At 38.5% G+C, this 15,061-nt stretch overlaps 1 protein-coding gene across 2 annotated transcripts; it reads right to left on the bottom strand.

The window, feature by feature from the left end:
• Window positions 1-703: 703 nt before the first annotated feature.
• RNPC3 (RNA binding region (RNP1, RRM) containing 3) lies at window positions 704-14,603 on the bottom strand. Of its 2 annotated transcripts, none has more exons than XM_066192345.1 (15): window positions 14,382-14,603; window positions 13,405-13,452; window positions 12,198-12,316; window positions 11,478-11,558; window positions 10,661-10,772; window positions 10,119-10,187; window positions 9,360-9,508; window positions 8,282-8,407; window positions 7,412-7,548; window positions 6,463-6,624; window positions 6,203-6,297; window positions 6,066-6,124; window positions 5,405-5,537; window positions 4,447-4,519; window positions 704-1,828 (listed from the first exon to the last, which is right to left on the bottom strand). In XM_066192345.1, the coding sequence occupies exons 1-14, from the start codon at window positions 14,601-14,603 to the stop codon at window positions 4,460-4,462; spliced, it is 1,572 nt and encodes a 523-aa protein (XP_066048442.1). In that variant the 3' UTR covers window positions 704-1,828; window positions 4,447-4,459. The 2 variants fall into 2 exon arrangements, with proteins under 2 accessions (XP_066048442.1, XP_066048440.1); XM_066192343.1 differs by having other exon boundaries at window positions 708-907.
• Window positions 14,604-15,061: the final 458 nt, after the last annotated feature.

Raw genomic sequence — 15,061 nt, forward strand, 5'->3', positions numbered from 1 at the left:
ACATACTACTGTAGAACCATAGAAGCATTTAAGTTGAAAAAGCCCTCTAAGATTGAATGAACAATTACACAGCCCCCATGGGAATGTAGCAAGTAAGCTAAGAATAATTCCAGTAAATTAGGTTTTTAAAGCAATCTGCTAAGCCAATTCATACTGGAAAAAAATAGCAAAGATAGACTGACTTTGGTCCAGCCACCAATACTAGCGATTTAGACTGCAGCTGGAATAATGACAAATCTTTTACACCAGTCAGCTCCCACACCATCAACCATCATTTAGTCATTTATGGAATAACTTTTTCTTCAAGTCCACTGGACTAGGATCTCTTGTCTATTAATAATGTCATTGCAATGTTTCCCACATGGTTTTAGACAGTTCCACTAACCAGCCCAATACGTAGCAAATCCTACTATGTGACCGCTGTTATTACCACCCTCAACAGGGCAAGGCCCACATCTATACCAGTTTTAACTGCTACTCTGATTTTAATGACTTCAATCTCACCAGTGACAGCTTTCATGTTGCAGACGAACAATGCAAGTTTATTACTGAGGAAGAACAGTGCCCAGTTTCACACCACAAATTCAGGCCAATGCACCAGTCCTTCTGCTTGCTATCCAAGACAAGATCCCACTCAAAACCCCAAGAACGAAAGTCAAAACAAAAAGAAGGCAGCCAAATGAAGAGAAGGGAAATAATTTATTAGATTTCACAAGCAATCTAACATACATTTATGATGTAAGTCTTGTGATATTTAAAGATAATGTGAAATCTTTAAGATGGTAAAATTTATTCTCTGCCTTTAATACTTTGGAAATTCTACTACGCACAGTTCAAGAGTCCTGATGATTACACTGCTTCTTCCCCAGCTTGGTAATGCTTGAAAGAGATGGAACACAAAAGGGACCTGGAACATCACAAAGGCATGTTAAAAGTGAGAACTACCAAAAAACAGCAGTGTTATACTCGCTTTTGACAACTGAATTGAAAGATGCTTAGTGTTTTAAAAAGTGCTTACTGTTTGTGAAAAATATATCTTAATAAATGCAGGCTGTATTAATTATATATTATAGAAAGTTAAACAGTAATGTAGTATGAAACCCACAGGAAACATTTAAGTCACTAGCAACAACACAACCTCAGTGCAGGGAGCAATCTAACAAAGCCCAAACAACCAACAAAAAGGTAGCAGTGATTAATAGTTGATTATTAGTCCAGCTCCAAATACTTAATTGCAAGATATTGTTAATCTTCTTCTTTACTCAAGAAAGACAAAGTAAGCAATGTATAAACTAAATCAACTCCAGAATGTTTCTTATGTACCAGGACAACAGTAGTCATCAAATGATCTAAAATACAGGTCAACCCCTTAAATATTAAGACTGCTCTGGAATGTATTTTAGCCAACATATTACTATGTTAATATGTATTTAAAGAAAAACAAGGTAACTTGGTCAGTGTGAGCTCAGCACAGCTTCACACAGATCAGCTGCTATGAGCTAGAACTGTTCCACTAAGGAATAGGACCACAAATTAGTAGGGTATCTGAGGAAGAAGGCCACCTTTTAAGACTAAGAACCTTCATTGTGTCTATTCACACAACACAGACAAATCATTGGTTTCTTTTTTCCCCCCTGAAAAAAATTTGCTTTTTAAAATTACTAGATTAGCTCAAGCTTAAAACATGTTAACTCCTCCCCACACCTACTCTATATGAAAACTTAAGATGCAGTTGAGTGCTACAGGAAACATTGCACAAAAAAGGATACAACAAGAAAGGATACACTCTGCATGACAGTATTACTGCAGTATTTACGCAGGAATGTTTCTAAAGAAGAACAGCAGAATGTGGTTTAATTTTACTTGATTCTCAGTATTGCATACACATAACTTTATGTTACCTAGCAAAAAAAAGCAAATATGCCTCTTTGATAAAAAACAGTTCTAACCCCTTATGAGATTTATTGAGAGCTGATGAGTCCATCAACACTAAACTTCGTATTCAAAAGTAAATACATTTTTGATAACTTGAACTATTAGGACACCAGCAGATTTTCCCATCTCCTTCAATTCTTTGCCATTTTACAGACTCGCTTTATTTCCATCAGGTCCAAAACCCAATCATGTTTCCCTTTAATGCCAGCTTTCAAAACACTTCTTCCCTATGAAGAAGCTGGAGACTTCTCAAGATCAGTTTCTTCCACATAACTTTTCTCCCAAAAAGTTGTAGTTTAGCTACAGGAAAAAGTCACTTTAGATGAACTTTTTGCCAGTACATCAATAAAGAAACCATTTCAGCCAGCAAGGAGTTCTGCAGTATTTTTATAGACCATATGTATTGTTTTGTCAAAAAATAAAAGGATAAAACCTTTAGAGAAAAAAAAAAAAACCACACCACGACAACCCTAGACTCAGTTTTTTATCGTGGAATTTTGCATCATAAATCAGCATCTATCAGAATATCCCAGCAGGAACAGAAAAGCAGTCATGAAGAAATAGGGTTCAGCTTAACCATTACTTGGGAAATGCAACAAATACTTTTAATTAAACCTCATGGATCCTTAGAAACCTGTGTAACTCCATGGCACGTTGTTATGATTACAACATATAAACAATCAAGGTAAGTGAGAAGTTCTGCCCATGGACAGAACACCAGGGACACTTGTGAGATGGTAACTCATGGAAGACTTTCAGGTGCACAATTAAATCTTGCCTAAGTATGGTTTGCTCACTCTAGAAAAAGCTTCTGAGTTGACCATCAACATAATAACAAATAAGGATCTTGTTATTTTCTTCATGCAATTCAAGTATTTAGCATGTTTAATGAATTCAGAATTAATGTACAAAATAAGTTGAAAAGACATGGAATTTCTGAAAGAATGAAAGTGCTCAGACTTCATCCATCAGGCTCTTCAATAGCTAAAATGCTTCAGTTTTTTTTAATATAAGAAACCTTAGTAATTTTATTAGACACTAGATAGTACAAATAGAAGGTTTTGTCTAACAAGAAAGGAGAAACAAGACTGAAATATTCTCATAAATACTTGATCCTAATAGAACACTTTAGCCAAGGCTCTTTTCTCTCTTTTCAATGACCACTATAGAAGAAGGCCTATAAAAAAGCGAACTTTGACAAAACACAGATTTTTCAAACCACAAACAATAACACAAAACAGGAAGTAAGACCAAATTGCATCTCAGCTACAAGGGAAACAAGCTTAAATCTGATTTTAAAAATCCTTAGACAATGGATAGAATGAAGAACCTAAAATTAGAGCAGCTGTTAAAAACAGAAATACTACCATCACTATGACCACACTGTGGGCTTTACAGCCAGTTTATAAAAATCAACAACTGTTCACATCCTTTATTCCAAAATCAGGTTTTCTTCAGAGTAACAAGGATCAAGCTCCAGATGAAAACACACACCACGGGTTAAGTAATGTTTCATAAGCACTCAGGCTAAGATTTCAGTTAATTTTGTTTTAAGCGGAGGCATAACCAGAGTGATCTCAACTGTAACCAGAAATTAAGGTCAATGCCCTATAAATTTGAGCTAGCTCATGTATCAGAGAGTGCAGATTGAGAAATAAATGCTTTTTATTCTTGCATCAGTTACTTCACATGGTCATTTGAGAGCTCACTGTGCAAATGTTTGCAGGCCACAAAACCATTCAGGTAAATTAGAGCTGATTTTGCTTGACTTACTCTTGCATAAATTAAACTCAGAGTAGGTAGCAGTGAAGTAAAGCTACATGGTAAGAAATAAAGTTAAATAACAACTTTCTGCTAGAAATTACTTTCTCAACATGTTTAAGTAATGCCAAAAATCAAGACCTACACATTCTACAACAAAGGAAGCCTTGATCAATGTAACGTTAAGCAGCACTTTCTGACAGAATATCCTTCACTAATTCAGACAAGTTTAAAGGATGCTGCAACAGCATTAGGAACTCATTTTCTAAAGATAGCAAAGGATCCTTCAGAGCTAGCAGTTTATTGCTGGAACCAGTTCTTCAGGATCACTTCACAATGGCAGGGATGGAAAGGAAGGAGTTAAGAGACAATACTTTTCAATACCAAGACCCTGGAAGATTACTAAAAAGTAAGTGGTCCAATTCCACAAAAGTATTCTCCTCATCTTTGCAGATTAAGGATTAGAGGAAGTGACAAGTGCCCTACAATATCAGGATTAAGAAAATATCAGTCTCTGAGGTTTTTAACAAAGAAAAAAGCAAAGTTTTAAACTTACACCAACTATATACCTTGTACTCAGTTTTTCTGATATAAGCACACATTTAAGAAAAGAAATTTGTATGGCACATTTCCTCTCCATCATGAGTATTTCTAAAGAAGCTGTTAAAGAGAGAATAAATAAAACCAACCACACACTAGCAAAACCCCCCAGCCCAATACTTTATCTTTACTTTCAGGCAGAGTCCATACCTTGTGCAGTGTTTTACTTTTTCCTTTTCCCTTCGCTGGCATCCTGTTTTGGTCTAGCTGAACGAGCAAATTGCTGAGATTCTGTTAAGGACTACAAGTGTCTGATAAGTATCAGTATATTAAGAAAGACAAAAAAGATTACTTCTGCAAGTTAGTCTTGAAGGTGACCTTTATCTGTGAATCAACTCCACTGCAGTATGAAGTATAGTAACAACACTATTAGTCAAAGATTGGGACCTCACTGATACACAGTACAGAAGTCATTAGAGGGCCTATAAGGGGGACTAACTGGGAATGGGTTAGATGCAAACAGGGTAACTAGAGTAGGATAAATGCTTGATATTTACAAACTTACAACCCAGCATGTTAATTCTTAACTTTGATGTCTCAGTATTTGGAAGGAAAAAACAGTAAAAGCAGCAAGTGCTGGGGTTAATGTGAGCATAAAGAAACTGAAATATATCAGTGAAAAAAACTACAAAATATTTAAGTGAAAAATAAGAAAGGACTTTCACACACACAAAAAAAAAAAAAAAAACAACAGTGCTATGCAATCAAGAAGTGACAGTTCCAGCTGAAAAACCAGTCTAAGACCACTTACTTTTACCAGAAACATTTCTTACATTCTTGATTCTGTAAACACAGACCTAACCAAGTCACAAGTCTTGTATTTAATTTAAATACAGTGGTCATACAAGCTAAATTCTCTTTTGTATTGTCTTTGCAGGATCACAGATGTAAGACCAGTGAATTTTGGTCTTAAATAAAGCACTTTTACTTTCCTATTTCAGATGAGTTGCCTCTGTGGTTTTTTTCAGCTACCATAAATAGCACAGTACGTTATGCTGACGGGTTTTCTTTTGGCATTTTCTATTTTGCAGAAAACACTATGACAACAAAACTAGCGATTGGCAGAGATTACAAAGAATATAACATAAATGCTGGAAGAAAAGGATACAACCACCATGGGTTTTTCAAATAAGACATAGCCATTTGCTTCTTTTAGTGCTTTAGCAGCTGCTTTCTCATTGGGAAGTCCAATGAAGGCCTGGCCCTTCATGCGGCCTTCTTTCATCAAACGGATATCAAACCTGGGGGCACAATGGAAAATGGGAATTACTCATGTTTAACAAACCTTCCAGATTCACAGTACAAGTGCATCCTCATCCTTCAGGTGGGAGAAACAGCAGAAACAGAAGCAAAGACTACAAGGAGGCATGATGTCCTTGGAGACCATTTGGCTTGGGGAAACCATTTACTAAAAGGCAATATTAAACTGCAGGATGGCAAATTGATGTGCAGTACTACTGAACAGGACATAGGCAAAATGATCAGATACACACAAACACCTGCACGGTTCATTAGGTGTTACACAGCTGAGAAAAGCAAATCTGGGAATGAAAATATGGAGGCAAAATAATAGGGTCTGCAGTCACTGTTCATAAAATAAATCTATTTCTTAATCTGCATAAATTAAGATTGTTACGTGTAACCCATTTTTTGTTTATGCAGAAACACAGAAAATGTAAATACTGCTATTTTTAAAATCCCAGTTTTCAGCAGTGTCATAGAAGTTAATATAAAAGGCTTAATTTTAACCAAGTACGAAATGAACTCACATATTGCGTTCCACCTCTGACTGGAAGTCAACATATCTTCCAAAAATGAACTTAAGATCCTGAAATTAAAGTGCAGGTGTAAGAAAAATGCTAAGAAAAAGCCTTTTGATAAATATTGAATTTTCATGTTTACCTACCTTCTCTTGAACTTGTTTAGCTAAATTCTTCACATATATCCTGCAATTTGGATCACCTGGCTCATAGTTTTTGAAAACAGAATATTTTTCCATTTCTTGAAGACAAAAAAAAAAAACAACCACGCTTTAGCGCATTTACTTTGCACATCTGCTCAGTATAAAATAATTTACTATATGCTCAATTAAGAAACACTTATTTAAGCTATTTGTTGCAACAAGTCAAAAAGCTATTACTAGATAATCTATTCTCACAGTTATACCTTCTCTAGAAAGTCTGTTTTTTTCTAGATCCTTTCTAGAAATAAATTCTGATGGTATTTCATCATCCTCCTCTTCAGTTTCCATTTTATCATTTGAGCTAGGAGCTGGGAAAATCCTTCCAAAGCCTGTATTATTGATTTCTTCTGTCGTTGCATAAAGGTCTGAAATTTCAACAAATTATGTAAGTGGTTTGTACATTTATTCACACCAAGATCAAGAGCCAGCAAGAACACCATACTCTTTCCAGCAACATTATTATAGAGTAGACTTTGTAAGGTAATTTGAATACATCCTTAAAAAATGAGTCTTTATCCTTGGTTTGACAAAAGCACCTGCTCTGCACAGTCCTATAAAACCCCATGTAGTACAAATAAAAGTCATGGCACACATTAGTTAGAATAAAACTCGCCTTGCTGTTCAATCCTGTACCCATTTCACTATTTTCCCTTAAAGAAACTGGATATTACTGTAAAGTACCAAGAACCACAGACTGACCAAAACCCTCAAAAAAGCCATCACACCTCATTGCTACCATTGCCCAGCATTTTTATGGCAGATAATCAGTGCAGCCCCAGAGAAAAGGGCTGGCAGTCACTCGGATGCTGCTCTCTAAGAGCTGGAAAAGGAAAATCTGAAACTAGCCTGGTATTTTCATTTACACCAAAAAATACTGAAAATTTGTAACACTTGCATCCTAACATTTAAAAGACAGTGCAATTCACCATAAACCCATAGAGCACATAAGAGAGAAACCTTGAAAATTCTCTGGATCCTTTCCAAGCTTGTAACATGGGAAAAACAGCAAATACAAATATGATGCAACTTGGTGTTGAAAGCTCCAATACAATAAGGGAAAAGAATTTCCTCGTGCAAATTTCAGCACCCTTTTACAAACTGAAGCCACATGACTTTAACAGTAAATACATTTTTAAGTACAAACTCTCTTACCATTTTTTTCTTCTTTTTCTGAGTTGATCTGAAGCACAGCTGGGATCTCAGTGCTAATATGAAACTCTATTTTTTTATGACCCACGTGCTGCGGCTGCTCAAAGACATCTGAAGGTGACAGTGCAGGGTGCGAGTTACTGTTCAAAACAACAACAGGTTAATTAAAGATTCAGACACTGATGAATGCATGGTCAAATACAAGACTTCTTCCAGTTAGATTTTATGCTGTTGTTTCCCACAAACACACATTCTCCATTCCATATATTTCACCAAACAGAGTTTCAGGTGATTACAACACTGCAGATACAGTAGGTCAGTCTGGCACTGGGAGCAAAACCAACCATCATTTACCACAGTATAAAACACACAGGTATTTATTAAAACCTTCACTAGTAACTTATGCATGAAAAATAACTGGCCTCGCTGCTGCTCTCACCTAGTGTATAAAATATACCACATTTTTAAAAAATGTAGCAAATCACTTAGAGGAAGGAGGCAGCCATTAGTAAAAATGCATTCACAATCATTCATCACAACATGGAAATACTGCACTGCTGTGGCACAGAACTGCAGTTCCAAGAATCAAACTTACTTTAAAGCAAGCCAGTTCCTACTCTTCCAGTGTCGTACTTTAAATTTTTTGTTTTAAGCAGCAGCCCAAACAATAAATCCAAATTGCTTCTGTCACAGCTGTGATGTCAAACTAGTTATCTTTTTATGAAAAGGAATTTCTATTAGTTTGACAGGAAGAGAAACAGAGCTTGAATCAGGCATATTTTAAGGTTGTTGAGCAGATTTTAGTTCACACTAGAGCAAAATTTGGATTTTTAGAGCAATAAAATCAAAAGGATAAGTGCAAAAACCACAAACCTGTGGGACGTACACACAGGAACATTCAACATGTCTTTAATTCTTTGCTTTTTTCTAACACCACGTTTCTTTGTGTTTATTGGTCTTTTAGGCTGAAGGGTTGCTAATTCCATCAACTTGGTCATTCTATTTTAAACAAAAATAAAAACAAAACCAAAAAAACCCAAAACAAAGATGTTTACAGTTTATTTGAAAATACTCATTTTAAAACCCCTCTCCCTTTTCCTTAAAGCCCTTGACACAGGAACTTTTCAGATCGTGACTGTAAAACTAGCTACCTTAAAACCAAAACTGTAACAACACAGAGCAAATCAATAAACACAGGGCACTTAAGGACTGACCAAAATCCTAACATGCCAGTGATGCCTTTCCCTCCCCAAGCATGCTCCTTCTAGGGACACTGAAGCTGTGAGAGAAGCTGTGCTGCCCCAAGCTGAACCTGATTTTGTAAGTCAACAGAGGTACCTTTTTCCAAATGATGTGTTTTTCCAAATATAGCATAGGGATTTTCTGATTTATTTCTGAGTTTAGACAGCAAAGAAAAAAAAAAAAAGCTGCTTTTTAATTTAGTGTTAGTTTAAAGGTTAAAAAAAAATACAGGTATGATGTAATTTAGTCCCAAAACTGCAAGAGAATCCTCAGCATGAGTATCACCCCTAGCAATACCCGCTGATGTACAAAGATTGTTCTGGAAGCTGGTGTGCACACGATTCAGGCTGAGGAGTCAATTTATTAAATTGTGGAACAATGAAAACTTCAGAAAATAATCTAGTTTCTGCTTCCTTACACTTGCACTCTTTAAGCTGTGTTTTTGTTTAGTTGGGTTTTTTTGGACATGGGAACAAATGAAAATGTGCACACCAACAGGCCACTTTCCTCTTCTTACTGCATTTAAACCTGCACTGACCTTCTGCACTCTGGATTTTCTCTAAGCATCTGGAAAGATTTCTACACACTCTCTACCAGATGCTACATCTCTATACTGCAAACATTACCATCTGCTGAACTAGAAGCTAGAAAAGTCGAACCACCACTTACAGGGAGCCCAACACCTTGCAAATGGCTGTAAAATGCATACCTCTCCTTTTCCTCATCATTATCACTTTCATATTCTGATTCATCTCCACTAGACAGTCGTTCTTCTTCCTCTTCAGGCAAAGGAGGCTCTTCAGGAGGCAGAGGTGGGATTGGGGGAGGTGGTACAGGCACTGGTAAATACTCTTCATACTAATTATGGGGGAGAAGTTTAAAAAATTAAACTTTTTGAAGGAAAAAACCAAAATGTACCTTGTTTTCTTAATAAAAACAGTCAAAGCAATGAATCAGTCAAAGCAATGAATAATTTAACAAGTATTTTCTCAAAGCATACTTACAGGGATCTAGATACCATTTTGGTAAACTACATTACTAATGAAAAACCTTCCACAAGCAAAAAAAAAAATTCTGCTTTCTGAAGCGTAACAGTGAATGCTTTAATTCTTTTAAGCTGAGGTGATAAAAAAGTACAGCAACCATGGCCTTGGATTTTCGCTTTGCACTCAGCTCCAGTGAGAGGAATATAGAGAAGAATACAGTCAAAGCATATGGGTGGAGGCTTAGGCTCCAAAGCCATCTCAGTTTCAACAGTCAACCAACAGTTTGAAACATTCCAGTGCTACTACCATAGATGGGTATTTCTCTAAGTACAGTCAAAAGAACTGCTTTAGAAGCAACATGGACCCAGTGAAATGCAGCAGGATTTGCAATCCTCTTAAAATTTATATCTCCTACCACGCTGCTAACATTTTAAATTGTGCATCAGTTCTACAGTACTGAAAACATATATTTAAAATGCTACCATGGGAGGGCGAGCGGTAATTGGTCCAAAAGGTGGAGGAAGATTCATTTTATTCATCAGATGAAGTACCTGAAATGAGTCAAAATAATTAGGTCTCCTTTGGATAAGTAAGTGATAACAGTTCCCTGCTAGGTCAAACAGCCAGTCACTCCTGGCAGGTGTAAATCAGCAGTTTAAATGTTCATGAACAATGGGAACATTGAACTGCACTTGAGATCCAACACTAATAGTCAATATAAGCAATACTCTAATAAGGCTAATAAGAAAAAGCACAGCATCTTCTCAGAATGAAATTCCAGGTACTCAAGTACTTAGGAAGAGCATATCCAGTTAAGTCTTCAGTGCCAATTAAGTAATCTACCTCAGGTTAATAAAATCTCATTACCTCAGCATAGTAAAAAACTAAGATTGGTTAACACTATCACAGGAAAACCAAGTCAGCATTGACTATGACAAAAATAATTACTTCTGTGGATAACCAAAAGAGGAAAAGCTAAATGTTTTTAATTTTATACTCTTTTTATTTCCTGTTTTTTACTTACCTGGACATAGAATTTGGGCACACTTGCCAAGGCATTTGCTATATTTGCTAGAATTGCACTTGAAGGTGGTGGATACAAATATTTGAGGCAAGAATTGATGGGAAAGGTGAGGCTGAGGAAAAAAGATTGAAAACAAGACACCTTAACAACACTGCCACTTAATCACAGGTAAAAATTAATGATTACTAGAGGCTTAACTACTGATTACATCTGAAGTAACACTGAAATATTAGTACTTCCCCTAGAACAGTTTTGGGCCACTTACAATGCCTTTAACATCAAGGAGTCCCCAACGCATGACAGATTTACTGGGCTTGAGCATAATGAAAGAATCAAGCCATGCAGAAGCCTAAAGCAAACAGAAACAATCAACGTGTCCAAAACCAGAAGCACAGCACAGCAGGCTGTACAAATATCATAAACTCAACGCTCAAAGGGCTGCATTAGCTTCAAAAAATTTACTACTTTCTGTATGCTAAAATGAAAATAGGGAGAAAAAAAAGGAAGAAACATGAGGAAAAACAAGTCAGTGGTATTCTGCTGTTAACACTGGGAGAACCTCAGCTCTCCAATCCCCTAAGAAAGCAATGCAGAGTGCTAGAAGGCTGTTTTTCACAGCTCAAAGCACCAGTCACTACCCAGCTATGAGGATTCTAAACTTGAGGAACTGAAACATCATCCTTATGCAACTCCTACAGCTATGCATGAGGAACAGCAGCACAGGAGGAAACAAAACTCTTGTTCAACAGTACATAACACATTTCAAAATAATTTGCAAAAGAATAAAATAATTAAGATAAAAAACCCCAACACTTACCCATGGTTGGGTGCAATTCCAGTCTCTATTTTAACACAGTTTGGTTCTGTCTTCTCTTCTTCTTTCACTGGTTCTTCTAAACTGAAAATTGATTTAGTCTTAATTAAAACAGGGCAAAATTTAAGTATGTTTTATGTAATATATAAAGTATGCATCATGTATTAATAAATATAAAAAATAAGGTAGCACAGGTATTCTAACATCATTTAGCAATTGCATTACTACAGCTGTTATCAATTCTTCATAATTAATACATGTGGAAAATTACAGTAGTGACCGTCTTTTAAAATAAATACTTAGGTAGATTTAAGTAATATATTACTTATTATCCCTATATTCAAACACTCCTGACTTAAATCCACTCACAGGAAAAGAACTGAAATTATTTATCATGCACTCTGTTCAGAGACCATAAATCAAAGGTATTAAATAATTCATTTGTTCATATTCAGAAAGTGGAATAAATAACTTGAAAACTCTACTACAGTGTTTTTAATAAAGCACTATCACACAGCTTTTATCACTTATTTGCACATTGCACAGGTAATGACACAGTTCTGCTGGGAGGAATGCAGTCACATAGATCTGAATCTGTTTGTTAAACAGACTTTCAAGTGGTTACAATTTATCCTTTGAGCTAAAAGTACTACCAAAGTATCATGAATCCTGAATTCCCTTTCCTTGACCACAAACACAACAAGGAAATTACTCTGCACATACCTTTTGTGCTTGTCAGAGACAGAAGGCTGACTAAGTACCTGGGCACTCTCTTGCTCCTTTGCAAATTCAACAACCAATGTGTGACCTAAAAGTTTCAGCTGATGCAGTCTTGATAAAGCCTTCAAGTAATTACAGAGGAGAAAAGAAAGGGAAGAGGAAAAACATAAGAATTACTGTAAAGCTTAAGTGTTTTTCCTCTGAGTGGTACACTGGCCACAGGATGCAGTCCCAGCTGCTTTGAGCTAAGTCTGTGCCACTGTGGACACGAGAGTTGAGCACTGTCTGTGTCATCCCAGCCCTGCTTTCAGCAGCATTTCCTGCTGGCAGGAAGGAGAGGGACCAGAACCACTGCAGAGGCCAGTCACTGAGCACAGCAGCAGCCTTAACAACCAGACTTTCCACACAGCCTACTAAATTGCTGGAATTTCAAGTAGTTTTCAGCCTTTTGCTCATGAAGTACAAACATGCTAAGCTCTGTCAGTAACAGCTAGGAATCTTAAAATCAAGATTCCAGCAGTGGCTCTAGGAAGAACCAGCATTCTTCACGTCCAGAACACAACAGGCTGCTAACACTGGCACAAGCCCCTAATTCACCCCTGTTCACCTCACACAATCTTTAACTTTTTTAGTCCTTTAAAATGTGACCTTAAAAAAAATAGAAGCAATGTAAAAAAAAAACCCAAGGTATAAGAGAAAAGTTCTGACACAGGCTTTTTAACCACACTACTATTTAAAAAGCATTATTAGTATTACCTTTTTGGCATCCATACCCCTCTATTAATAGAGTACTTTTCTTATCAAAGTTGGGCATTGAAGGCAGACTTGGATTGTGAGCATCACCAGGGCTGACTTTTATGGCAAATACACAATTACACAGGAGACAAGAAAACTCTCTTTGGTTTATAGCTTTTATATAAATGCTCACACATCCTAAACAGGGCTCTGAGCAGTCTCAGCTTCTGTAAGTTTGCCAGGCTGGATCAGATGACTTCCACAAACCCCTTTCAATCCACCTTTCTTAGGGCTCTACAGAAGTGTTCAAGAATTTCATCAAGTCCTGCAAGCAAATCCTGAAACACAACTCTAATACAACGCTGTGCTGCTTTGTTTTTTCCTAGCACTAAGTAGCAGATGACATGTAAACCATATTAGAACACCGGCAATTCAGTGCTTTGCTAAAATATTCAACGACAAACTCAATACAAACCTTTGCAGCTGCATTTTCACTGGGAAAGGTGGCAAAGGCAGTATGTTTCTAGAAAACAAAAGAAAGTTATAATGTATTTGAATGAAGAAGGTAGGAGATTGCACATAAAACACTGAGCCACAAGCATCTTGTTAGCTCAAGTTTGCTTATTTGAAAGCCTCCAGGTGGTAGTCATCTAATTCCCATTTGGGGCAAACATGAAGGACTAGAAAACATTTTTCTTATGAATTTAGGAAAAGTATCTCCTGCGGTCAAAATTAAGACATGAGCTCAGCAGTTTGAGGAATACAGAGCAGGTGTTTTTTTTCTAGCGAGCTAAAACCATTCTAAACTGCAAGAAAGTACATATGGATAGAGAGGTTTAATCATCTTCCAAAGCCAAAATTTTCATTTGAGCATCTCACAAAACACTTTCATCAAAGTAACTCCTAAAAGTAATGCTCTTCCTGCTACAAAAGTTGCAACAATTGTGCTCTGAACGTTTGAATGGTTTGTAACTTCCCCTCAAATTTTCCAAATTAAATCAAATCCTAACAGAATACACGTTTCGAAGTTAAATTTGTTTTAACAAACTTTATTACCCCATCTTGCCACTACATAGTTCCACACCCAAAATCACTGTAATAAAGTTAGTACATCTGATATATAAGGCATGATAAAATATGCAGACATCATCTATCTGCAGTTCTGCAAAATACAAGGAAGAGCATTATGAAGAGCATTTCTCACAAAACAAATACATCCGTGTTTTTGTAATCTGGAGAAAGCAGAAAGCAAAACAGAGATTTCAAGAGACCTGTGAAACTGCATCCCTACGCGTGCCAAGAGGCCCTTCTGCACTGCTTCACCCCAGCCTCAGCGGCAGCGGCGAGAGGCCAAAGCCGCGGGCAAAGGCACCCGGGGCCGGCCGCTGTCCCGCCCGCCCCGCGGGGCTCCCGGGGGCGGGACCCCGCACCCTGCCCGGCCCCGGCCCTCACCAGCCGCCCGTGGTCCGACAGGACGCGCACGGACACGGCCCCGAAGTGCTGCAGCAGATCCTCCTTCTCCGCCGCCGTCAGCTCGGCGGGCAGGTGCCGCACCAGCAGCGTGCGCCCGCGTCGCCGCGAGACACCGGGGTGCGGCGGAACGGCGCCCAGCGCCGGGCCCGGCCCCGGCCCCGGCCCGCCCGCCCGCAGCTCCTCAGCGCCCGGCGCCGCCATCGCCGCGCAGCGCCGGCACGGCCGCGCGCCGCCGGAGCCAGCGGCGCTAATCGCGCGAGAGCCGCGGCGAGGCCGCTGCCTCAGGTCTCGCGAGACTGGCGCCGCGGGCGGAGGCGGCGGGAAGGGCGCGCTCAGGCGGGAGCGGCACCGCGGCGCGGAGCCCGCCGGGGGGCGTCCGCCATACGGCTGCTGAGGGGGACGGGAGCCCTCGCCCTTCAATGCTTGGCGGCTTGTCTGCGCGCCAAATCCTGAGAAGCGTTGCTTTCAAAAGTGCCCTCTCAGCCTTTAGTTGCAGATTCCCTCCCTCTCTCACCTGAACAACGAGGTACTGAGGCGTGGCTGGGACATGAGCCTGCTGCCTCGGGGAAACACGGCCATAATTACAACCTGTGACGGGATAATCAGCGTGAGCAGTGAGGATGGGCAGATTCCTGCCACCTACCACCGCAGCCACGTAG

This window comes from Chamaea fasciata, unplaced genomic scaffold, assembly GCF_029207755.1.
Source record: "Chamaea fasciata isolate MVZ Bird 193981 ecotype frontalis unplaced genomic scaffold, bChaFas1.0.hap1 SCAF_10, whole genome shotgun sequence".
NCBI lineage: Eukaryota > Metazoa > Chordata > Aves > Passeriformes > Sylviidae > Chamaea > Chamaea fasciata.